General features: G+C 40.4%; 2 protein-coding genes across 2 annotated transcripts; one reads left to right on the forward strand and one right to left on the reverse strand.

Moving 5' to 3' along the window:
• Positions 1-637: 637 nt before the first annotated feature.
• Positions 638-24473, forward strand: LOC140936644 (uncharacterized). Its single transcript, XM_073386138.1, has 15 exons — positions 638-1342; positions 4246-4641; positions 5923-6105; positions 6884-7172; positions 7338-7456; positions 10810-11636; positions 12121-12893; positions 13509-13641; positions 14798-14916; positions 15580-15781; positions 16738-16994; positions 17670-17806; positions 19136-19251; positions 21938-22059; positions 22388-24473. Exons 1-15 carry the CDS (start codon positions 874-876, stop codon positions 22806-22808), a joined length of 4563 nt encoding a protein of 1520 aa, XP_073242239.1. The 5' UTR covers positions 638-873; the 3' UTR covers positions 22809-24473.
• A 1691-nt stretch (positions 24474-26164) lies between these two features.
• On the reverse strand, positions 26165-27319 carry LOC140938096 (histamine H2 receptor-like). The gene has a single exon (XM_073387632.1). It carries the CDS (start codon positions 27317-27319, stop codon positions 26165-26167), a length of 1155 nt encoding a protein of 384 aa, XP_073243733.1.

Genomic DNA, 27319 nt, shown 5'->3' on the forward strand with positions numbered 1-27319 from the left:
TATTTGGCCTGTCTTCCTTCGCTTTTGAGGAGTATCTGAAAGAAATAAGACACAATATGTACTGTTATCTCTCACTTACCCATTTGTGGAATTTGTTGTTTAACTTTAATTTTGGAATATCCCAGAATTACTCAATTTAGTTAACTATGTTCCGCCTGATCTGGAATCGAAGAAGTTCTTGAGTATCAAAATGCGGACCTTTAGGGCCTGTGGGGGGGAGGGGAGGTGCGAACGCACCCCGTGCACCCCCCCTGGTCTTAAATATACCTGGCTTGCGAACTAGACCTGAGCATCAACGCATCCAGGAGCCGATTATCGGCTCCTGGCGCATCTAGCCTCCCACGCAGGCGTTTTTAGGGGAGCTCGTTTTTCATCCCTCCCCTTCCCTCCCCACAAACTTCCCTAAAAACGCCTGCGTGGGAGGCTACAGCGCATTCTCGTCCCCAGAGCCACTCGGCTTAATTTTTTAACCGACCACTGACCAAGAGACGACGGGCTCTGGGGACGAGAATGAATTAATTAAACCTGGCACAGTATACGTAAGCTTACATGAGGTACTAACTTGATGCATGGATTAGACCCCTCGGTTTGTGAAAACACCTGGGAGTCGTCTTCTGTCGTCTGAAGGTATCTGTGGCTGCTGCCATGTTGGCAGTTGCTGTCTGGTGAAACCGTTGCTTGCTTCGCTTAGGAAGGTATTAACGACCAACTGACGTACAGGCATTTTGTCTTTGAATAAGGAAGTGTTGTTATGTTGCCACGTGACCGGTATTAAGAAGCGGTTCTTGGAATCCTGCATTGATTAAAGCAACTTGCGCAGAAATTACTGCATAATTACAACAGGAGCAAAGAATTTGAGTATTTTAAAGTGCAATGTGGTCGGATGATGATGACTGTTTTTCACATTCACCGTACTATTTTGGTTCCGAAATGGACGACAGTGATGTCGATGAGTATTGCTTCGATGAAGATGACTATTATTGTGGTTACAGTAGCGGCGAGACTGAATGTTTGAGGAAGTTAGCCGCTCGTCGACATCACGACCACGACGGGGACAGCGACGATTCATCAATTTCAGAAAACACTTCCTCTACCACTTACCAGATACTGTCCCTTCAAGACTTGTGTAGTCGTTACATTGCGTTGAAGTTTCCGTTCGCTTACGTCGAGCATCGCGCCCCTCCAATCCCAGATGAACTGCAACTGAAGATTATCGGGTTTTCATTTCCAGAGGATGAGCAGATGATAATGAAGTATGCACAGTTCAGCCGTAGTGGTGTGGACTTTTCTTCAGCGAAATCAATGCGTGACAATGGAAGTGTGAAAAATCTGAGCCAGATAGGTAGGTGTGATTCAAGAACAATGGGGTTATTAATAGAAATTAATTGAGAGGTGTCTTTAGTCTAAATTTTAGCCGTCTTTACCGATGGTGATGTCATTTTTCTTGCTACAATGGAGGTCAAAAGTGTTGGGACCTTTCCAGTGATATTACTAAAACTAGCGACCCCTCCCCTCCCACCCCAAACAAAGTTGAATTTGGAGCAAAATCGGTGAAACTGAGTGCTTCTTTTGGCCACAACATTGCTAGGGGAAGTGGGGGGAACGACGGGATGAACCCAAAGCCGAACAAAAAATTGTCCTTAGGAGGAGAGTCCTACGGAACTATTGATTGGAAGGGCTTTTTCACACAGTCCCAAGTTCTTTTGTCCTCCATTGTAGTTAGCAACTTGAGAAAACAGCTGAAATTCAGGTTCCAGAGAGTAGTCATGTACTAAAACAAATTAATACAGTCAACTCCCGATAACTCGAACCTTCAAGGGAAATCGAAAAAAGGTTCGAGTTATCGGGAGTTCGAAGAAAATAGCCGAAAGTAAGGTAAAAAGCAGTTTTTACTGCACAGTGAACATCTTAATCACATTTAATTGTAGAAATGTCAAGTGAAAATTAAAAGATACTTCTAGATTATAAATCAGAAGGTAACGTAACAAAACATAGCCTAACTGGAGCATGCGTTTTACTGTTTTGGGAAGAAAAGCTGCTTCACATTAGCCTGTGACAATCTACATCAGCCTCCACTGGTAAACTATACTCCTACAACACATCAACAGGAAATCCAAAATTCAATGTTTCGGACGCCCGTAGACGGCTTTTTTCTCGACTTTTTAAGGGCTCAAAACATGGTTCCAGTTATCGAGGGTAAAATTATATAGAAAATGACCTGAGGGGAAACGAAAATTGGTTTGAGTTAGCGGGAGTTTGAGTTATTGAGGGTTCGAGTTACTGAGGGTAAAATTGCAGTGAATATTTGACGGAAATCCAGGGAAATCGATTTTGGCTCGAGTTAGCACAAGGTTCAAGTTAGTGAGGGTTCGAGTTATCGGGAGTCGACTGTACTTGTTTCTTTACTTTTTTGTATGTACACTGTAATAATACAGTCAAACCTCCACTAGCGGCCACCTCTACACAACAGCCACTGTACTTTGTCCCTGTGGACAGTTCATACATTGAATCTTATTTAAACCTCTCCACAATGGCAATGACCACTAAAATGTGTCCCCAACTGCCAAAATAACCCCTTGGCAAGGGCCAGTTTTTTTGGCAAGTGATGAAAAAGGCAAGAATGGTCAGAGAATTTGATCCATATGGCACCTTGATAATTAAATGCAGCAGGCATGTTTTGATCTTGTTTCATTTATACTGTGGCAGTAAGCATGAATTGTCTACGATACTTATATATAGAGTGTTTTCACTCATGTGGCCAACACCTATGCAAATTTATTGAAACAAAAGAAAGCCTTAGCATAAGAAAAGAGTTCAACTCCCAAAGGATTCTTTCGGGACACCAACAATGGCCGCCATTTCATTGTTTTGGGACACCAATATGGCTGCCATGACGTCATGTGAAAACACTCTATGGTCATGTTAGCATTTTAATTCATATCATAGTTCCAGCTTTTTTCATCCTTTATTACTATTTTTGATCCCTAAATAATCATCCCTTAAATCCCCATACAAACCCTTATAATATTTCTGTTATAAAATTACGCAACATTGATTCTCATTCGTGAGCTTGGAGTACCTGTGGAGACCAGTCTATATTTAAAATATACAATCAGTGTTCCAGTTAATTCTGGGTGTCATTTAGATAATTTGAGGGGTCACCCAGACCACGTGCTAATTTTTTTCATTATATTTACTTTAACATTATATTTACTTCATCTGTCGAGTCAGGAAGCCTTCCTAGACGGGCCATTGACCCCAGACCCGTCTGGGTCTTGACAAGGCAGGTTATTTATAGTATAATTATGTTAGAAGGATGAATTGCATGTAATGCTATCAAATTATCTTTGATTTACATGTAGTTGTGTGGTAAGCTCTTCGGTAAATTATCAACGTCCATAGCTGTATTTATAAATGATTGAAGCATGGTCACTTAAAGTAAAGCCTCTAACAAGTTCTAAAGTGTGACGTCATAAAAAATTACTTTTGTGAAATTATGGGATTCGTCAGGATATTCTGCAAGAACAACATCCAAGAGGCCTACTTGCCAACAATAGTAATTTGCCCCGAAATGCTAATTGTTAGCATTTTGGGGCAAATTGCAAAATTTGCAAATTGTCTCTGAGATATTAGCCCAGCTATACTCTGATGACGCCATACAAATCCTTCTAAATTTGACTTGGGTCTAAACGTGTTCTTTCAGAATATCCTGACGAATCCCATAATTTCACAAATATAATTTTTATGATGTCATCACTTTAGAACTCTATACTGCATGCATTTAACACATGCCTAAGGGGTTTGCAGAATAAAGAGGCCATGCAGAGGGCAGTTTACATAATACATGTTGCTATCTGAGAAGGTGATATTCAAAAAAATATATACATGTATATCAAAAAGGATCAAGTGTTTAAAAAAAGCGCAAAATTAATGTTGCTAAACTGAATTTCAAAACCTGTCATTTCACCCACATGTATTAGGAGGAAGCCATGTCCCTGTTGATATTCTGCTATTGCATTTGCAGTTCATCATGATTACCATTTCAAAACTTCTTCTTTTTGTTTGTTGCCATTTCAGTTTTCTTATACCATGTCAGTGGTGGTGTTTACAATAATTTATAACAGGGCTAAAAAAGTGGGGTAACATGATATCTAAAAGATGTATTCTTTGAAAGAAAAATCATTGGTTAAGCACTCTTACTATAACAATATTGATGAAATGTTTTGATATTTTTTATTGTTGTAGGCTTCCGTTTGAGTGCGACAGTTGATCACAACAGGGGCAGTGGTAATGGAAATGGTTATTATGTTACTGTCCACTTTGATCGTGGGAAGATAACCTCAGCTCACTGCTCATGTGATCAGTCTACAAACTGGTGCGCACATGTTATAGCAACATGTTTGACAAGAATAAAGGACAAGAACACAGTGACAATTCGAATGCCAGTCTCTGATTCACTTAATTTGCTGGACCGGGAACAGTTATTAAAATTTTCTCAGTACCTTTTATGTGAACACCAGAATGAACGTACAGTAGAAACTGCGCAACAGCTGCTTGATAAGCTGTTGTCCAAAGGACAGAAAGAGCAAGAAGAAGACATAAATGCGATTGCAGGGGCACCAGACCCTACTGCTGGTCCAGGTAAGGCTGTCTATGGAAACAAATATGCCCCTGTGGAGACAAGAAGACCCTAAACACCCATCAACACAACAGACTCACAAAATATAAGACCCTACTTAAGTTTTAATCTATTATCAAAATAATAATGTTATCCTTTTGCTTAATATAAAAGCATGCCAAGTGCAATTGAAAGGGGAATCTACATGGCTGTACATGTACAGCTGTAGCCGTCACTTGGGTCTTCCGTTTGCATGTATACACTGTACCACTTTATTTGCTGTTGTGATACTGTGACTTTTTAACTTCCCGTCACACAATGCAACATCACCACACAAATAATTCAACATTTGTTTTCAAAATATTGATGCAGTGTGAACAGCTCAAGATTGCTGAGATAAACGTGATTTTGTATACCTAAATGGTGCTGTACAATTGCTGTATGTTTTGACCCATATGGTACAACATTGTAAGAACAACAGCACAACAAATTTATATATTAAAAAATGTTCTCTGAATGTCATTAGGATGTTCTGACGTTTGAATGGGGGCTGAAGGAAGATGAAATGTTACACTTGTCAGAAAGCAGATTTGAAGCCGTTACCTAAGGCACTTGACATGCTTTTTTGTCCCTGACTGGGCTCAAGCATAGTTTTTCAGTCACTTTTAACGCTTATATGAATGAGATTTTTTTCTTTCAGCTACAGCGTAAATATTAAGTAGATTTGCCGGCTATTATTTTTTTCGGTTTTTGAAGGTGAGGGGCAATATCTCTTAAAAGCAGTTTTGTTTACCCCTTCACTCCCATAATTGATAATAATTGTGAGTTTACTCAACAGGATGGCAGGAAGAAGAGGATGGCAAAACACTTGTATTTGACAAACGTGACATGGCTGTAACATGTACATGACTGTGTGTTTTGTCGTGATCTTCACTTAACACTAATGTTCTCTGGTCTTTTAGGAAAATATCTGTTTAAAGGAGGGTGAAGTTCGGCAGAAATTTTTTTTAAACAAAATTATTGTCATGCTTGTCAGACAGGGTTTGCTGTCTTTCCTCTCCCGTACTGCTGCGTAAGTTCACTAGTGACTATGCACAAGAGGACTGAGAAGGCAGGTCAATATTTGCAATTCCCAAATTAGCCACTTTTCTGTTTTTGCAAATACAGCTCATAACAATAATAATAATAATTATTATTATCATTTATTTATTTTTTTTCTATACACCAACCCCTCATAAAAAGCTTGTTGCAAAAAAATAATTAATTTGTGTGTTAATGTGTATTGTTTGTTTTGGTATTATTAGGCCTTGATGAAGAGGCTCATTGGTTTGTCTGTAAAAGTGGATTCCAATCCAGGTGTAAAAGCTTGAGGTATGAATCCATTAATGATCTGGGCTTCGCAAAGTACAATGATCGGGATAATGACAGTGAGGGATCTGTTAAAGAATTGTGGGAAAGAAACTGCCTTCATCAGCCACTTGTTAGAGGTATAATTGTTTATAATGTTGTACATGTATAATTGTATGTACATTCATGAGCTACCAGTCATTATTAACTTTTACCTGTTGGTATTCATTATTAGTAAAATCCAACTAGTGGTCTATTATTAATGCTGTGTTCTGATTGGTTGAGCTACTACTAGGCTATATGTTATAGCCCACTAGTAGCAAAAAGCGCGGGCTTTTTGGCGGCAAAAAAGCGGATTAAGGTCTAGCTTTAACTAGCTAAAATTTATTCTCGATATTCTTGACCAACTAGTTGGATTTTACTAAAACAATTATTCCTCTCGCCCTCATGGCCTCTGACTCAATAGCCCATTCGGCCTTCGGCCTCAATGGCTATTGACTCACAGCCCATTCGGGCTCGAGGAATAATAAATTGTTAAGTACATTCATGAGCTACCAGGTATTATTAACTTTCACCTGTTGGTATGGTAACTGCAAGTCTAACTTGGCCAAACCAATAAACTACCAAAATTGTATTGCTATTAGTGTCTCTTATAAAGACTATTTGCCCTAGAATTTGGGCAAAACCACTGCCTAAGAATGCATTGTCTTCTTCTGGTTGACATTTTTAGCTAGCTTTAGCTAAAAAATGGCTTTGCTTAAGCTCCCTAATAAGTGTCTTTCAGTGATATTATGAATGCATGTCTTAGGAGGGTTCCAAGAGGAAATACTTTTATGGTTTCCCATCTTTTGAGACAAAGTGTTGTATCAGCTAAACCTAGTTTCAATTGTGAATGGCATTGGTGTTATTTGTAATTAGATGAAATGGATCAACAGCTTGACGACAGTCACTATGGTTACTCGTCCTCTCAGAGGGTAAATATTCTTCAAGTCCTGGAAACCACAGCTGATCTGCTTCAGGACGATTTCATGAGTGCTGTGTCAGCTCTGACAGCATGCACTGAGCAACTCATTGAACGACTGTCAGTGCTGTGCCAAGAGAGATTAAGTGTAGCATATCTTACATCACAGCTACGAAACCAGGAACCTAAGTCAAGTTTAAAACTCTGTGGATCTCTGGCAGGAGGCTTTACTCCAAGACTTTCAAAGTAAGTGGGAACCAGCATATAGTTAGTGATTTTTTTATTCATGTTCAGTTTTCTTTTATTATTCATGAGCTATATTTTGGCATTTGCTAAAAAGAATGTAGCAATAAACAGCTATCTTATTATACAGTCTTAAATGTTTATTATGTTTCATCTCATGCATGCAAGATGTACGACGGTCAGTGACGAACTTTCACGCCTTTGGAGATTAGCTGTTCTCAGTCCAGGAATTCCAGCAAAAGAGCACAAAGGAGTTGTTGATCAACTACAGAGTTTAAATGAAAGAGGTATTGTTGATTAGGTGGCTATGTGGAGATGCAAAATTTTCCTTCAAGTGTTGAAAAATATTGTTCAGCATGAGAAGAGAAATTTCATATCTCCAAGCGATCATGTGATGTTCTATTTATTATATGAACACCAATGAAGTACTAAACCATTTGGGCAATATATTAAGCGGTAGCCATATAGCAGGGGTGAACTTTCCATGTGTGAAGATATCATGTTTTTGTGTAATACCCAGTATTGTAATTATAACTTGTACCAACAATAGACCATTTTCGATATATATTAAAATTCATACTTGTTTGGGAAGCTTAATTGAATAAAACAAAAGAAATGTTTTATTCATTGCTGAGCCTCAATGTGATTTCTTTTGTTTTATTACCCCAAGCTTCGCAGCCAAGTATGAATTTTAATATATCAGAATTGGTCTTTTGGTTGAGTTGTGAAAAGAAGTAAGCAATTTAACAGTACACGTAGGCAAACTGATCAATGATAGTGTAGGAATCTTGCTCTACAGTAACCTGAGCGTAGTTACTAAAACATGGAACAACCTAAAACCACCTAAAACCACCTACAACCACCTCAAAAAATTCAACAACCACCTACAACCATCTACAACCACCTCAAAAACATCTACAACCACTCGCAAACAATCTAAAACCATCTAAAACAAGGTATAAATGTCTGAAATAAGGCGAGACGACAACATGTCACGAACATGAAATACGAGAATCGAACAAAACATCCACCTCCCCCTAAAATCTTACTCTCCCTGGTCCCTTGTATTATCAACCATTGGCTTAAGTCACGAAATGAAATGCGAGATCATGGTAAGTATATTAAAAGACTTAAAGAACTTTACAAAATGAACTATCAAGTCACAAAAAATAATAAAATAAAATAGCAAACTCGTAGTCGAAAGACTGACTTGATTTGGCTTTTTCTACCCTGGGTACCAGTGAGACGTTTTGGTTCACGTTTCATTTGTTTACGCAATGGCACAAGGTAGGGTTTCCCTCTCTTTCGGAGTCTGCTTCACTGCTGTTTTGTTCTAAGGTGGCGGATTACATTCCTAAGAACAAGTTAATTTTTTTAGCATCTCATCCGCCAAACATGTTTGTACATTCCAGGTGACTCCTTTAGGTGAACCCTAGTGTCTTTCACACCCGTTTCCTGTGTCATCACGCAAGGCTAAACTCCCTTGCGTCACGACACAGGAAACGGAGACTAGTAGGTGTAATCATTGTTAAAAATGTTATTTAAAAAAATCTATAATGCAATGGATTCAGAAGAAAACAAGTTAAGACGAGCCGAAATTAATAAAAATGGGTTGAAAAATTTTAATAGTGAATGATTGTATTTAAAGTAATTTACCTGGATTTTTATATACCTTTATTATGTTTTGGAACCCAACTTTCACCCCGGCCCTCTTCTTGGGAGTGATGGGATATGCGCGCTTCTTATTTTCGCTTTGCTTGTTGTAAATACGTCCCCACTATACTATCTGAGAGCCTGGCACAGGCTAGAGTAGCTGGAACTTTACGAGCTAAAACGGAACGAAAAATTTGGATCACATATTCGGGTCTTCCCTCCCCGCCAAGGGACGTTACTGGTAAGAACGTTTTGATTCATTTTGCTGAAAAGAATTATCAAATATCATTATGTAATGTTTTCTAATTCTTGCCACTGGATACGGGTTAATAGCTGTATAAAATCAGGCTCTACAAGTGAGACACGTTCACACTAGACTACAGGATTCTGCGGGACTACATACATTTGTGTGAAACTATTTCAGACATTTATACCTTGTTTTAGATGGTTTTAGATTGTTTGCGAGTGGTTGTAGATGTTTTTGAGGTGGTTGTAGATGGTTGTAGGTGGTTGTTGAATTTTTTGAGGTGGTTGTAGGTGGTTGTAGGTGGTTGTAGATAGTTTTCGGTGGTTCCATGTTTTAGTAACTACGGTAACCTGAGATCAGGCCCAATTTAAGCGGTTCTCATACATTCTCTCTCACGGCTACCGCTAAAATTGGGCCTGATACAAACTCTCTCAAGTTTGTGCTCGTTACGGCTTGATTTTGGCCATAACGCTGATTGGCTGTTAGAACAATGCCACAAGATCTGATTGGCTATCGGAAACGCCGGAAATTGAAAGCGCTTATTCCTCGCGTGGTTGTTTTCGTGAATGATCTGTCGTCGACGAAGAGAAGGATCGATTTTGCTGTCTTTGTTATTGTTTTATATTCTTATGGTAGGAAAATATGCCTTAATATGTGCCATGGAAATTCAGAAAATTCATATGGTTGTTCATATCTTGTCAGGATTTGCTTTATTTACGGAACTAATGTGAGTGTATCGCGGAGTTAAATCCCTCTGCAAGTTGTTGACCGCTAACAAGGTGCCTTTTTATTTACCAACAAACGAATGCAAATCGAAAAACTGTCCATCTTTAAACTGGTTTCATTTGAAAGTTTAGCCGGGAATGACTTCTCCGAACGGGGTACGCAACCGGAGGCTCACTGCCAAAGAAACCTCAATCGCCAACTGTGAAGTATTGGACGAAAAATATCGCATCGCTGTTCAAGGAATTTTCAGTGTAGGCATTATTGTTGATGGCTTAAGGTAACAGACTGGGTGTTTGCCTTTGCCTTTTTGTAAAAAATGAACCAGGAAAACTGGTGTCCTCGCTCGTTGGCTGTTTGCTTTTGTTTGTAAAGATTTATGTACTGAAAATCGGGGAAAATTGCCGAGGAAAATATTAAGGCAACAGAAAAATAGAAATTTCAGTATTTTAACTTCGAGCACGCCTAGCCAAAATAAAACTAGTAGAACATTGTGTCGCCGTCTTTTCGAAAACTTTTTACCTTCTACGCCAACAGAAATAACCTTCGAGATCTCCCTTAATCTCGCAAGAAGTTAAATGTGATTGTGCTGATTGTTTTATTTTTAGCTGAAAAAATTAACAGATGAAAGCTATTTTTTAAGTCAGCCAGTCTGCTTTTTTTCTACGCGTGAAAAATTTGCATACTAGAAAAACAAGCAACGGAAGTAATTTTGGTAGGCTGATTCGGCAAATGTCAATCAATCAAAAAAGTGAGCGGCAGAAGTTTCGTAGAAGGTTTGTATCAAGCTCTCTTTTCGTTTCACCTTGCCCGCCGGAATGTAATTTTCAAAGCGAAACGAAAATAAAGCCTGATCTCAGGTTAGCTCTACAGCATTGTAAAAATTCATTTTGACTTTAAAGGTTACTTTGTCGACATACTAAGAGGAAGCATTTTAAAGGTTTCTCCTGGAAACTTGCAGTGATTAGTAGAATGCCTAACATGTTTATTTACAAATTCTATGTGCTTTGGTTTTAGTTTCTGTAGCTTTTGTAACTGGTCCAGTTCGTCCATGGCATGGCTTGGAAGTTGCTGTTAAATTATCCTCCATTGACTGGAATTTACCTGACTTTCAGCAAGTGCTTAAAGGAGAGTGGACTTACATTCCTGTTGTAAGCAGCTGCATGGCTATCCAGTTGACCTGCCAATCAAAGAATGCGTATGTGTCTGAGTGGATGGCACTAGAGCAGTGCGATAGTGACATTAGGGCAGCCACTTGTACAAAGGACGATTCAAACATCACATTTTCGTTTTACAACCCTCACTGCATTGCATTCAGCTCTCATTGCAGCATTGATATTCACTCAGTATGCTCTATAATCGAAGCTCTGAATGCTTCTGGCCATCACCGGCGTGCTATGTGCCTCACTGTGGCAATATCATATGCTCTTGTTTCATTCTACAAGAAGGTTCTCTTTGGCCTTTGTGATGCTTCATCGATGCCTGTGTCTGCTAGATGCTCACTTGGAACCGCACAATACCAAAATGCAAGAAAGGCAGATGGCAACAAAGAATCTGATTCTCCAATGGAAGTAGATGTTTCCGGCGACAAGCCACCTACCGTCTCCATTTGGCCAGAGGATACACTTTTGGCGATTAGTACATTTGCATTCCTTTTTGAGTTGTTGTCACAAAAGTCTGACGTTGTTGATACATCCATTGCAGAAATGAGAACGAAACTAAACCTTGATATTTCTGCAGTCAATGTACCTGACTGTCCTAAGACAGCAATGTCTCTGAAGTTTCAGTTAGGATTAGTAGGATTGTGTCTACAGAAGTTGCCTGCATCTTCTCTACGTCATGAGGTATAGTAATATTATTAAATTGGTCCTTTGCATGTGTGGCGATACGTACAGTGAGAGACAAGGTGCTCTTCTCTAGAGACGAGACGCTTGCCTCGCGAGAAATGAGACGAAGCTAGTAACTTACATTTGAGTGCTGCTCAAATTATACTTCTTCTGAACCAAGTGCCAAGGCTGTAGTGGGAGAAAGTCTTGACCTTATGACCCTCGTTGCCTCAGATCTGCAAAAAAAAAACCGGGGTCTCCAACCTCTCTGTGCATTCCCTAGTAAGCATCAGTCCACGAATACTTAATGATCTATTAAAAACTAAAGAATTTGGATCTGACATGTCAAGCGTGCACCAGCAGGAACTATCTTTTTGTCAGCGTATAGTCAGTTTTTCAGATGTCCAGCCGAATTTGAGTAAAGTATTATTGTCACAGAATAACAGTAAACAAGTAGCTTATTTCTGGTAAATGTTTTCTGTTTGTTTGGTTGTGAATATAGGTGGAGGAGTACAACAATGAGTGCTGGCTAACCTACCATCTGATCTGCTGTAGTCCATCAGATGCTGACCTGTCATTCCTCACACATCTTGGACAACACGTCTCTCAGGGTGTTGCCACGCCCAGTCCAGCACCTCAGTCATCGCTCTCACGGGTGATATTTCACCATCTTTTTAAAAGTGCACCTGCGGCGCTTAGCAAGACTCTATCAGAACAACAACATATAGGTCTCAAAGCAGCTCTCAATGTCTTGTCTCACGTCAACAAGTTCACAATTAAAGATAGCTCTCCCACGTGGATGCTTTTTGAGTATGCAAATTGCAGACTTTGGGCTAAGCTAGCCGAGGTTGTTCTTCGTTCGCTCTCTGACTCACCAGAGCTTCTAGGTGAAGCAATGAGTCACGTTCTTCAATCCCACGGAACGCTCGGTGCCCAGTCGATGGAGAACATATCAACTGACTCAACTCCAAGTAATGTTCTGTCACGGTTGCGGTATATTGAGTTGATATCTGGAAAGTCGCGCGTGGCTTACCGCCTAGGACGAGTGCTTAGCGAGAAACAGGGTAACTCAATAAGAATTTTGCAGTTTAAGGCGTGGAATTCTCGAGGCGCATTTACGAAAGGAGAGAGTTCCGAGATGGACATTCCAAGGAAGATAATGAAATCTGGAGTGGAGAACGCTTTGAAGCTCTGTGCTGTTCAGATTGTTGCGCACAGTCTGTGGTTACAGAGACTGGCTGATAAAGATCGCTCGCGTCATGCTGAGTATGCGAGGTACTTGCTTTACTTCTTCAGCTAGGTTCAGCCTTCCAATCACTTTTGAGGTGCAAAGACTTAATTTGCGCCATAGAAGCATTAAATGCTTATTGTTTCTTGCTGAATATAGTGAAAACATATAAGAAAGGTAACTGCTGCTCAACCATTTAGGAATTCACTGTTAAAAAACAATTGTTTATTATTAAAGTAAAGAGTGAAACAAAAGAATCTGATATTGCAAGAACCAATGCGCTTTTGGTTGGCGCATTAATATCAATAGGTGTCGTTAGCGTGAGTATCACTATAACTTGCTTGTTTTGAAGTGATCTTCACTTAACATTACTGTATTACTGTATTCCGTTCTTTTACAAAAAGATCTGTTTTAAAGAAGGTGATGAAGTTTGGCGGAAAACTTTCTCAAACGTAATTATTGTCGCGCTTGTCACACAAGGGTTGTCTTCTTCTTTCTTCTGCCGTCCTTTTGCCTAAGTTCACGATTATTTATCCTATGGGGAGTCCCCTGGTTAGAAGTGGCGCGTACAAAATGGCATTATTCTTTATTTAAGATTTATAGTTGCATCCTTATCGTTTATCTTAACATTTAACAACAAAACTGTTTTCCAACGCTATTAGTCCTAGGTGGTTAATAGACCTTGTCGTCAGTTCTGGAGTTGAAAGCCTTGAATGCCTTGTTCAATGCAAGGGAGATGTCACTACCATCCTCAAACAAAGTGACCTGCTGGATCTTTGCGAGAAATTTCTCAGGGTGAGCCAACGTTATGTCCAAGAAATAAGGGGATTGGGGCGGGTCAAGGGATAATTCTCAACTCCCATACGATTACTTTAGGTAGTTGTTTCTACCTTCATCTGCTCCATTTGTTGGCAGTGCATTGTAACGCAATTCACCGCTTTAGAAACGAGAAGGAAATTGGAGCCGAAATTCGTCCCTCAATTGTTTCTGGCATCGTTACTGGGGACGCGCCGGTCAGCTATTGGTCACTTAAGAAAACCAGAACGAAACTGGCCAATAGCAGACCGGCGCGTCCCCAGTAACGATCCGAGAGACAATTGCATTAAGAAAGGTACCCCTTTCGTATACCTTGTATTGACAAACCTCAATACCTACAATCCTGGACAAAAGTAAGGAAATTGGAGCCGAAATGTGTCCCGCAACTGTTTCTGGGATCGTTATTGGGGACGCACCGGTCAGCTATTGGTCACTGAAGAAAACCAGAAGGAAACTGGGCCGAGTTAACTTTTGCAAAGGCTTCTGGGACGGTTACTGGGGACAGGGAAAAAACTGGCCAATAGCTGACCGGCGTGTCCCTAGTAATGATCCCAGAAGTCTTTGCGAAAGATTACTCGGCCCAGTTTCCTTCTCGTTTCTAGTGGCGAATGTGGCAAATGCTTTAGAAAAGGCTTCTTTTATTTGCTGGTTTTAATCTTCACGTTTTCAATAACAAAAATCGAAATCATTCAACAAATTAACTAAGTGAAGAAAGGGATATGCAAAACGTCTCGTGAAGTTTCAGGTTTGTATTTATTGTCGTTTGTGAGATATTCGGAGAAATGTTTCACCCAAACTTATTGAGCTTAGTCAAAATACGCTCTGTTGGTGGACCTCAGAGGGACCAACATTCCTTCCCTTTATCTTTGTTCTGAGGACCTCATTGTCAAGTTGAATTCTAAAAAGACTGAAAAAAAAAACTCTTTTGCTTTGACGCGTTTCCAGTGCCATTTGTGTAATGTCTTTCTTTTTTTAATTGTGTTCAGTTCTTCCACGCATAATTCTGATGTTGAGAAAAAAAACTCTTCAAATTTGAATTTGAACTGTTCATAGGAGAAAATTCAGATGTGACAAGCCGCGTATTGGTTTTACTGAAATTTCGACAATCAATTTAATTTGCTTTTGTTATTTGCAGAAAGCTGAGACGGAGAAGGAAGTAAAAACCATCGTTCAAAATATTCTTCTCTTATTATTACAAAAGGCCAGCCATGCTGAAGCGGAAGACGATTTGAGGAGCATTATAAATTTTTGCAGGTAAACACTCTTTGTCCTCTCTTCAAATAAATGTCCGTAAGTGTACATGTCAATCTCCGTCTAGAGCCGGCGGGCTTCCGCAAAACTTACCGTAGCTTGTTTGAAACAATTGCACTTTTCAGTTTTAGTAACTGCTGTGTTTGTGATTGGCTGGAGAATTCAGCGCCATTTTCTTGATCAAAGCCACGTTTCTCCCTCGCCTAGCGCTGGCTACACGCATTTGCTTTGGGGGAAACGGGTCGCTTTGATACAAAATCGTGTCGATATGATTTCAAGCGCTGAAATAACACAAAAATTTTGATCACTTCACGTGTAGTTTGCGTGTGAACCAAAAAAAAAATGGGGTGAATATTCTTCGTTCTTTAAGTTAAGTACGTGAAACTATTTTCACCTTGACTGTATAAAATTGTATGGAAACGACTTTGCAGCGAACGTCCGAACCACCGGTAAGCGCTTTGAGATCTCAGTGGTTCGTGTGATTGCTTGCGCGTATTGGAAATTGTCCTAAGTCATTACTTTGGTCGTTAGTTTTCGCGACTAACATGAACGAAAAACGTTCTTTTTTGTTTGCGTCTGCAATTTACCCAACAAGTATATATAACACTTCCAGGATTATTTCTTTATTCAAACACATTTTGACAAGCATTTTCAATAACTATGTAGAGGAAAGCGATGCGCAGCTCAGCTGGATCTACTGCCGTGGATTTGTACAGGACTTCAAAACCTCCACAGTAGCGGTTCATATGTGCCGTTTGAAGTGCTCATGGATGCCAGCCATGCAATGCTGGAACATTACAAGGAGAGGCTAGCTGAAACAGAAAGTCACAACCAGACGGAGTGGGGTCAGAAAGGATTTTTTTATTTGGTGAGATGTTTTTTTACATTGCATCAGCACACATTAGAGAGTTTAACATGCCACGTGATTGCAACGGTGTCTAAAATGTCCGCGTCATCGCGACTATTCCAACGCACTCAATTGTCGAAACTGTTCAAAAAGAGAAAGGAAACTTCGTCGTCGTTTGTTTAGGTTCTTCAGAAAAGGTAAAATTAGGTAATCTAACGTCGTAGTCGTATTTTAAATGCACGCTCAGAGTTCTCGTTTTGCTCACATAAACTAGTTCTCACTGCTGTAGCCGTTGTGGCTTCTTCAGCTCCCCATTATTCATTAATACGGACACCTGGTTCTGTCCCTTTGGTGCCCTAATTATTTAGGTTTGACTGTATTTGTACACGAAGGTTTATTATTGACTCGAAACGCGTCGCATATAAACACAACTTGTAATATGTAATGTGTCGATAATGTGTGCATGACATTCCACGAAAAATCGCAGTGTTGTTTACGGCCTCAAGGTTTCTCCACCAATAAACTGAGAAGAATGCGACTGCTTAAAAAATTTTCGTTCAACAGAAATTGCCGGGAGAGACTTAATAACATCAACTGTAACACGACTTTGAACTCGAAGTTCAGTGTAGTCTACGCAATGATAAAGGAAATCGAACAGAAAATTTGAAAAAAAATATTAGAGAGCAGCAAACACAAACTGCGAAGCTTTCGTTATAGCGAAAAACAATGAAAATTGTCACTTGTGAAGAGTTGTAAAACTGCAAGACAAAGCAAGGTCCTGAAGGCGAAAAGGAAAGATTTTTTGAAGAGGCACACAGGCACATACAGTGCAAAGTGAACGTTTTAATTCGTTTCGTTCTGGAAACCTCCGGCTACTTTGATAACAGAGTCTCTGTAAACTTACACTTCATGTGCTCATTTGTTAAGCCTCATATCTCAAGCCTTCTAATGGTATTTATGTACATTTTCCTTTATAGAGGCGACTATTTAACGAAGGACCACATGGAGATGATGACTCCGACAATGACGAAAGCTGCGACAGTGTTTTGGCCAACAGAAATCCGTTCAGAACTGCTGAAGCACATCCATTTCTCGAAACCGCGTTTAACTTGGGTATGCTGGGTTTAACAAAACTCGGAGAGAAACCTGACGAACCAAGCCACGACAGGGCTCACTTTCATCGCATTCACCGCCGCGTTTGCCCCGTCAAGGAGCACTTGAGTGAATTTTGCAGGTGTGCGCTCCTCTTAGTTGTCTCTGTATTCTTTACGTGTGTTACTGAAATCTTTAAACTTTTTCACGCTAGTCGTTAGTGGTATAGAAAAATTCAAGTTTCAGTTTCCAATGCCAAAGATGTTTCATTTGAACGGTCACCCATAGGATTTTGTCCACTTAGAGTTACAGCTACATGCTAGGTAAATGTTATAGTACAACGTTAAATAGCTGCTACAGATGTTTAATTTGAATGGCCATACCGAAAGAATTTCATCCACAGAATCAAAGAAAGAGTGGGAGCTAAATTGCACGACTCCATAATCTCTTAGTTAAAGGGGGAATTCCTTTAAGCAAGATTAAAACAATCTTCATCAACAACAAACCTTTCGAGTTATATCCCAAGGAAACTGCTTATTAGTGGGGTCTGAAGTGTGGCTTTTTTCTCTTAGGTTTTTCTTTGTCGCAATCACTGCTACAAGCCGCACTCGAAGACGGATACAGTTACTTTGTTGCAATAAGAATTCTCTCGCCGACAGTTGAATACAGCTCGTCAACAGAGCGAGCTTAATTATGTTCTTAAGTCCTCTTGTTACGGAGGCACTGGTTTTGCGTAACTTCGCATCGAAGTGCAGCAATATTGAATAGACTAAAGTCTTGATCGACTTCTGCCCTCTCTTTGAATCCTTTACACTAGGCTTGTATGCTACCTGGTGAAAAAGAAGTGGCTGACGGATGGACCAACGGTGGAGCTTGGCAAAAGATCTCCTAAAATGGAAGATACGACTCCTGGGAGTTTGACTGGCAAACCTGGCTGCAGCCACTGGGAAGATGGTAAGTAATCGATCCGAGTTCATCAAATGATTTTGTTACAAATAGTTATGATGAGTCCTGGGACTCACCTTGTGAAAAATCATGAGTCCCAGTCCAGAACCAATGAGTTCAAATTCACAAAAACAAGGAGTCCTTAATTGAAAATGCTTGGGCCTTTACGTAACCAGACAGTTAATCTGGAGACATACGCCAAAACTCTTTATTACCGTTTACTGAAATTAAAATATAATCCATATTCCATATATTTAAATCACAAACAATACTAAAATTAATATGCGTCTTTAAGCAACAGCCACAGACAGAAATCACACGAACAGGATGTTCTTCCAAAAAATCTTCAAATCGACTGATTGTGCTTTGCGTCCTACGGAACGCATTCCGTGAATTATTTTGCGTCTTTGGGTATTTTTATGCGTCAGGGACGCAGGACGCAGAGATAACAAAATCACTGGAGTTGTAGTGCTTACTTTAGCTCGAACGCTTTAAGCGCTTTTTTTTTTCACCGTTTTTAAACTGAAAGGGGAGGATGTCGAGCGAATCGTGTATTAAAAGGAAGATGCTTTTGTGCAAATCTCAGGGTTAGTAGAGGTCATGGAAAACCTGGAAAGTCATGGAATTTAAGAGTTTCATTTTCCAGGCCTGGAAAGTCATGGAATTTAATTGTTGGTCCTTAAAAGTAATGGAAAATTAAAGTTTTGTTTGATAGATTAGTTACCCCAGATGACAAGGCAAAGACAATGTAAGATAGAGCGGAGTAATTAAACAGCGCAAACGGCACGCATTTTTGTTGGACGCCAGAGTTTGTCTGTTGAACTTTTTAAGGTCAAAAATACCCTAAAACAAGGAAAGTTTTCGATTTTTTGAAACTGACAGCTAAGACAGGTCATGGAAAAAGTCACGGAAAGTCATGGAATTTGAAAAGCTCAAAAGATTACGAACCTTGAAATCGTCTTTTAAACTGGTTTTCTTCGATGTTTAACTTATTTACATAAAATTTCCGCGGTGAGTTATATATCTGGGAGTATGTGAAAAATTTAGCCTCTTTTTGGGAAAATGACTCTGAAGTTTTAACCCTTTAAGCCCTAAGAGTGATCAGCGTCAAATTTCTCCTTGAAATATCACTGCTTTATAAAACAGAGTGGTCATGAGAATTAAGGACATGATCACACAAGATGAATCTAATTGATACTTCAACAAATTCTCCCAACTACTTCTTTTGAAAATGTATAGGGTAACAAATGAGAATATGAATTTTCATGTTAGGGTTTAAAGGGTTAAGGCCTGCTCATATTTTGTTACCCTTTCCAAGCTTACTCTTCTCTTTTGCAGCCGATTCACAGAGTACCTCCAAGATGTCTTGTAACAGTTCCTTCCTGCAAGATTTTGTTCTGTCCTTGGTCAATTATGTCGAAAATCCATTGTGGTTATTCGAGGTCCTTCAAGAGGTATTTGAAAAGTTTTCAATTTGTGCTAGTGAAATATAGATTCCAGTCTGTGTTACCACTAAGAAATATTAACATTCGATTTCTCCCTATGGTAACACTACTCTTGAAAACCTAAAGTCGCGAGAGAAAAAAAGCGGAAATGATATACAAGTGAAAAATTGTCCTCACCATTGTTATTGACCCTTACCACACGCTACCATTTTGCTTATTAGAAATGACATTTTTCATGCTTAGCTTCGCGCGGAAAAATAGGAGATTAAGGATGCGGTACTGGTGTATCCACCAATAAAATAGCAGCTAAACGATCAAGACAGGTTTCTACTTGAAATTTTCAGCATAAGAGGTAGAATAGTGAGTACGGCAATTTGTGTCCAAAACACAACTTTTACATGTATTAACGCCTGTGCTCCCAGAGGTGGTAGCTTGTGAACGGGTTCTCTGTTTGCGGAAAGGGCGCTAAATGTCGCAAGGAGATCGGAAGAGGGAAAGTAAAGGGGAGGGGCTGGGGCCGCCGCCCTTTCTCCCTCTCCATACCCAGCTAGCCTTTTTCCATTAATCCTACCAAGGAGCCTGGTCCGAGGCTAAGAAGTGGTCACAGTCAGGTTTTAAGAAATGTCATTATTCGTTTAAAATATTTCTCCTTTTCTGACTGGCTTAAATTCCCAGGATAAATTCTTCATAACTGACTTCTGTTAAATCAAATATGGCAGACTTTTGCTGATAGTATCAGCACAATTATCATCAATTGTATACCTATCTACGGAAAAAAAATTGAAAGAGATAGTAGAAGGAGCAGTAGCTCAGCTGTCGTAGAGAAAATTACAAACGATTTCGCACCTTACGCAAAGGCTTTTATAACTTAATGAACTACAAATCGGTATTTGAAGAATGCCTGACTAGAATTAACATCCCTTCATGGCCTGATACTGCCGAGGAACAGGTACTTGTATGATGTTTTTCATGGGCATTAGCGTAAGTCTTTAAATCATACCCCTCGCGCAATATTTACTTAGTAGACCTTATTCACGATGCCCGCCATCTTTGTACGCGCTTAAGGACTGATGGGATAAAAGCGATGTCACGTGCTTTCTCAGGAGGCAACAACTGAAAAAGTCTGCCGATACAAGAAATCGCGGTCAAGTTTGTTTATTCTATACGAGTGAAAATGAAGAACGTTTTAATTTAAAAACAGTAATGAGAAATTGGGGGTGGAAGTGATCACTGTTACCGTTTGTGGATGCAGTAGTGACCGTAGATGTCCTCACAGCGAGCAGTAGAGACCTTAAACTTGTCGAGATTTGAACTGTAAATTTTGCACGACCAAAATAATTGTCTAATTTTGAGGGAATAGAGAAACTCCACCGTGATTGCTCGTATTGGTAAATTATATCACTTGCTTGTTTCCTGAATACCACCTGCATTACTTTATCCCATCTGTCCTAAAGCGCGTGCAAAGAAGGCGGGTATCGTAAATAAGGTGTATTTGGAAATACTGAAAAAAGGTGTCATGCAAAACTGCTACCAGCGGTTTCACCCATTGCGACCAAAGACATTCAGTTCTTTCTAGGACAGACTCCATTGGGACCAAACTGGTCTCATACATTTCTATAAAGAAAAAGTTGAGGGAATTTGATTATAAGATTAAAGCATTTTCCCTCAGGTGGTTATTTTATTAAACCTATTCTCTTGATTGTGTATTGATTTGTTAGAGCGATTTTCGTATGACCTTGATATGAAAACGCGCGAACAAAACAGAAACAACAAAGGATCGGAAATAGAGCGATTTGATTGGTTTATCGAACGGATACAAACGCGCGTGGCTTTTGTTTGGTTAAGCGAACGCTGGGGTGAAAAAATTTCATGCCCGAAGAACTTTCTAGAAATCAACCGATACTTCACTTTGACGTCATATCTCAACACGATTGGCCAATCGAACAATGCCCTCTCCATATTAGGGTTTTCTTTGGCGGGAAAACAAAGAGTCCATGTTTTGATGTTTTCATCCATTGGCTGATAAAACAAATAACGAACACTTACCAAAACCAGTTTTCAAGGTCATACGAAAATCGCTCGAATAGATGTTTGTCACTCTTGGGACTTAAAGGCCGGTTAAATAGTCAAACAAGTAGACTGTAGAACGGAAGTAACCAAATCCAAATTTCCCTGAAGAAAGAATTCACTACACTTTGTGTCTTGAGTTCTGTTAATGAATCTGGGATTAAAAGGGTGAAGCAAAATTTCACCCCTCTGTTTGAGTGACAAATATTTAACAATTATTCCTCGAGCCCGAATGGGCTCTGAGTCAATAGCCCATGAGGCCGAAGGCCGAATGGGCTACTGACTCAGAGGCCATGTTGGCGAAAGGAATAATTGTTTTAGTAAAATCCAACTAGTTGGTCAAAAATATCGAGAATAAAAAAATTTAAGCTAGTTAAAGCTAGACTTTAATCCCTTTTTGCCGCCAAAAAGCCCACGCTTTTCGCTACTAGTGGGCTATAACATATAGCCTAGTAGTAGCTCAACCAATCAGAACACAGCATTGATAATAGACCACTAGTTGGATTTTACTAATTGTCTTTAGGAGAACAAATATTAAGTCAGTTAGTATTTTCGCTAAAGAGCATGCAGCTAGCGGTGTTGGGGATGATGATTCTAAGTATTAATTATAAACTGCTTCTTTTTTTAGCTCGGAGACCAACTGTGCGTGGACGTCGCTTGTAGCAGTGCCACATCAAGGAAGGAGAGACAAAACTTTAGGATCAAAAGCGCTTCCCAGGTCTATCCTCCCGTTAGCCTTCTACTGCAGAAGTAAGTCTTCACACGTTAACGGTCTTGATAAATTCGAGTCTTCAATAACTAGTTGAATTTACTTTCATGATCTGTTTTTGGTGTCCAACCTCTCCTCTCTATCTTTTAAAAGTAATCCTTTTTCTAACTTGCCCACCCCTCGCCCTCTGCCTTCTCCAACCCTCCCCCCTTTCTCCCTTCCCTCTTAAGAAACAAACCGGGGCACTGTGAAGTTGTAGAGTGAAAACTGAATACGCTTCTATTGCATTTCGGGCAGCTTAACATGATCGAGTAAGGTTTTTTCTCGTTTAAAATCCACGATGTTTACGATTTCTTTTTTCTGTTTTAGTACCTTAAGTGCGTTCTCTAAAATTCTTTTGGGAGAGAAAATGGCTGACTTGGTCGCGGAAGTTACTCGTATTCGCGATCGACGCAGACTTGAGCGATCAGAAATCATTAGAGAGCTCCTTCACGGTAGGCTAGGTAGCACTCGGCTGCAGGAAGTGCTGCAAGCTGCCAAAAGAGCCTTTAGTATCTCAGACTCCAGGGGAGCCATGTTTCAGAACTTGACGGACGATATGGCAAAAAAGCACCCAATCCTTGAGCAGCTGCTGGAGCGAGTGTTAAAAGACGACTGGGATTGTTCATCCAGCGATCGCGAAGAGTACATCTTTCCACGCGCCGACATTTTACCCGCGCTTTTTGCGCAGGGCTTGTTTCCTGGTTTGTTTCGGAGGGGATTTATGGATGATTACCTGATGTACGAGTAGGTGGCTTGGCTGTGTTCTCTTCGTTACATTCTTTACTTCTTTTGGCGATTTCTACTTTGTTGGTTGGTTGATGATATTGGCAAAAATGGTTCGCAAACGATTGAATCGTGTGTGGACATCCATCGTTTTTGGTGTTAAGTTGTAGTATTATAGCGGGGCATTTTAATTGCGTCGTTGTCTGCGCGGAGGCTTTCTTGTGCGCACGAAGTCTTACATGTTTGTGAATCAACACCGTCTGTCTGGTCGCACGAAGTGGATTCCTGTGGTTTATCGACTCGACGTGGGCCTGAGACAAAGTTGAAATCCGTAGAACAGAATCTACTGAAATGTGGTGTAATGAACAGGCACTTACTGCGAGCTTGGTTGCCCTGTGGTGGTACAAAATCTCTTCCTTGTATGAATTTAAAACAAACGCGTAGGAGGAAAGGAGTAAGGGGAAAGTGAGGTAGATGCGTCTTTAATCAATCGAAATCAGATCCCGTCGTCAAGGACACGGTTCAGATTTGCCTGGTAATTATGCTATATAAACCTGCAGGTAGGCATCGCGGGTTGCGTACTTGCAATACAACGCTAGACAGGGGATGACCTAACCAGAACAAATCACATCAGTTTTATCCTTGTTTGTTAAAAAGTATGGTTATGGTTAAGCGTTATTGACAACTTGGAGATCGGGGGCGCTTAGAGTTCAGTCAAGCAGACCATTTGTGAACATTTTCGTAAATGAGAGAGCTGTTATTTTCTTTGTCCTGAACGGTAAAAGACAGGCTGAGGATTTTTTTTCTTAATCATGTTAGGTACATGTATCTATTTTAGTGTCTTTTCAAACTAACCAGATTCAAATATTTTGGCCCTTGCGGTAATCTTGCAATTAGACACGACTTATTCCAAGTATTCAAAAATATTTATGTCGAAATACAGAATTCAACTGAAGAGAATCTTAGGCCCTGTTCACTCTAATTCGTTTTCAGAAGTATGCGTTTTCGTTGTCATCAAAAACGCATCGATCGATTCGCGTCCACACTACCGTTTTGTTGCCTTTTCGACTTTCTGCACTAAAACGTTCGGAAACGGTGACGTAAAATGAACTCTATGCGCATGTTACCAGCACGCGCCGGCGGTATTTTCGGTCATCGTTTTTATTTTCGACCGTCCATACTAACACGATATGAATGCATTTTCGTTTTGATCCTCTTTCAAGAGCGTTTTCAAATGGATGCGTTTTTGATGACAACGCTCAGCGTGTTAGTGTGGACGGAAGGCCTAAAGGCATGGAAATGTGTGCGTTTTCAAACGCAAACGCAATAGTGTGGACAGGGCCTTATTCTGACTATAAAAAGCAAAAATGGCCTCACCATCAGGCCTGAGAGCAGGCTCTTTGGCTTTCTCTGGGTTCGACTCGGGATAGCGGAAAGATCCGAGAGAGGGAAGGAAAGCTTGCTACCAGGTTTGTTACCTACTGCCAGCTTTGAATTACATTGGCAGTCATGGAAGTTTGAAATGTTTAGTCGTTTTAGTTCCTGTGGGCGTTCTAACACCTGTACATTCTAAGTAAACCGTGAGGTAGAAGAGTTTCGCCACCGACTTACTGTCTTTTCTAAGCGTTTTCAAGTGTTAGGCCCTACTGTTTAGGAGGCGTTTTTTTGCAATAAATTTTTAGAGAATTTATGAGTGACTTGTCTTATTTCTAATTTAACATAATATAGCTTTAATATGCTGAATTTGTTTTTGGGCTTAATAGAGGTCGGTAAGACTTTCTGGGGGTGGAAGCTGTAACATATCGTAGCTGACAACCTATGAAATCTTTTCAGACTGGCGGGGAGTCAGGGAACACGGCTAAGATTACCGTGAAATGAGAGACGTTTTTCTTTTTTTGTTCAAACAGGCTTGGGATTGCTCGCTCGTTGTGTCTAATTTTCGATTCTTCCAGTCTTTGAGGGCCTCTTCACATAAGCCCGGTTGACCGGGATGAATTTCGCCTTGGGTTCATATGAGAAATTTCAGCCTGGTTTCCGAGACGAGAAAAGGCCAAAGATCCTGGGGACGAGTTCTGGCGCCAAATTCGAGAAACAATGCAGACATGGCGAAACACAAAAAATTTAACTTTCGTGCCTACCATAGCTTCGGCAACTCTTAAAGCCGTATCGCTGCAGTTAAATGGGATGTTTATGATATCGAAAATACCACAGGCAATGCAAGACGATGCCATCCAGACCGCCAGAATTCATCCCGCTTTCATCCTGGTGACAGGGATGAATGAAGTGTTTATATGGCAAAACTTCGAACCAGCTTACCGAGATCTCGGTTGGAAAAACTGAGATCTCGGGAACAGAGCCAGCCCGTCCTTTCATATGAACACATCGATGATTTTACAAAGGATTTAGGGGTAAGGCGAGATCTCGGAAACCGGGCTCATGTGAAGAGGCCCTGAGTAAAGTTTGAACCTGATGTTTTAAAACCCAGCCAATACTGCGAGCAGAGCCCCGGTCATTTTGCTTCTTCTTGGGAGGAGGAGGAAATGAGGTTCTGGTCTGAATCACGTCAAGCTGTTGAGACACCGTAGCTCAAACTTCTGGACTAGTCAATTATTTTTTCTTTCGTCAAACTGGTTTTTGTGACTACTGCGCATGCTTTAACAGATTCCCTATCCCTAAACAAGACTTTTAGAGGACTTTAAGTTTGGGGATAGGGAATCTGTTGAAGCATTTCACAACAATGTTTACCTTGTTTATCTGCCAGTCTGCAGTCTGCATTTGTCAGCGAAGTGAAAAATTAAAATGATATCAATAACGGGTGGGGAAGTCTCTTTTTTCTTAGCCTGAGTATCAGGCGTTTCTGGGGGAAAAGGTGAAAGATGGAAGCGAAAAAAGGTTAACATCTCCTCTCCCCTAGCCCCTTAGGAAGGTCTGATGCTCAGGCTACTTTTTTCTCGTCACTTTTAATTTCAGTATAGAAAAAAAAGAGTAACAGTTCCGGTTTTTTCTTTCCCGAAGTAATTGCAGCCTGAGTTTCTTGGACAAGTCAGGTGCAATGCAGAAGATGAGTGACAAATGCTTTAAAAATCAAGTGTTATACATGTCGGGTTCATTATTTATGCAAAGTAAAGTTTACGTTCCTCGAAGGAAACGCCTCGCTTCTCTCGAACATGCGCTTTCTATCGAGTATAACCACTTTCTTTGGGCTCTCACCTTATTTTTAGTCCAAGGTTCTAGGTTCTTACACCGAGGTTGAGCCGGAATTTCCACTGCAAGTTCAACGCGTTCGTTTATTGCGCCTTCAAGACGTGATTTCGATGAAATGTTATTAATTAGACCACCTGGGTTTGAAGAAAGACGCCGATCGCGAGCACCTTTGCCTGTTTATATCGATGTTTCTTCTGTAATAGAAACGCGTCTTTCCTTACTTAGATCTGTAAAATTAACTGGCTTTGGTAATGCATTTTTCGCTATACAGAGAATTCCCAGCTCTTCTACCGTTCCATGACCTCTTAAACTAATACGTTGTGCCGGTCCTTCGGGGTGGTTCTTGAGGATACCTCTTTTTCTAATACCAGGGATTACGAAGGCATCCGAAGAGTAAGGAGTTCGTGATTTGCAGCAAACCAGTTTCTGGACGGAGTTTAAAACGACGCGGTTTCTTGTAATGTAGAGAATTGGAAATAAAACACCTTTCAGACGAAGCCAGAAGTTTACAGCGAATGCTGCGCTTGGTTCAAGGGCGCGATTATTGGAAAACATCGTCCACATAACAGTGCCAAGAAATGGCGCTGTAAAAACTGTGTAGATACCGAGCAATAAAATCGCAGTGATCTTTGCTCGAGCAGTTCGGTTGGCGAAGTGTGTCGGTGAAAAACGGCGTTGAATGTTGGAGCGGTGTTGAATGTCGACCCTCCGCCTTGTTCGTCCTGCGCTGAAGATGCGAAACGAAATGCAGTAGATACCAAGTAGAGGGAGGAGGAGGGAGGTTATCTTGAAGACAACTGAGAGAGTACTGAAAGCAGATCCTATCTCTAAGAGTAGAGGAAGAGTTTTGACCAAAGCACAGGCACTTGTATTGGTGCTGGTATCACTCTTGATGAGTTCATTCCACGGAGTTGCCACCACTGAGGACTGTGTCCAGACCCAAGCTATCAAAAGTGCAACTCGCTTTTTAGTCATTCTCTTACGACCGGTTCGGACGAGGTTGTGGTACCGATCAAACGCGATGCAAACCATGCTAAGAAACGAAGCTACTTTGAATAAGCTGTCGAAAAAAACCGAAAGCGTACAGAACACATAGCTATCCGTTAGACCGGGGATGTAACGGGGAGTGATATAAAATGCAACGTCTGACATTACCATCAACATGTCCGTGAGGCAGTGGTTAATAACCATTGTGTTCGTCACTGTTCTCATCTTGTAGTTTTGAAAAAATGAAAACAAAATTATTGAGTTACTTGAGATCGTGCAGGCGACAACTGTAAGATAGAAAAAGCTTTTGGTGATATTGAGGTCGTGCGCGGGGTAAACTCCCAT

This window comes from Porites lutea, chromosome 5 (genome assembly GCF_958299795.1).
Source record: "Porites lutea chromosome 5, jaPorLute2.1, whole genome shotgun sequence".
NCBI classification, from domain to species: domain Eukaryota; kingdom Metazoa; phylum Cnidaria; class Anthozoa; order Scleractinia; family Poritidae; genus Porites; species Porites lutea.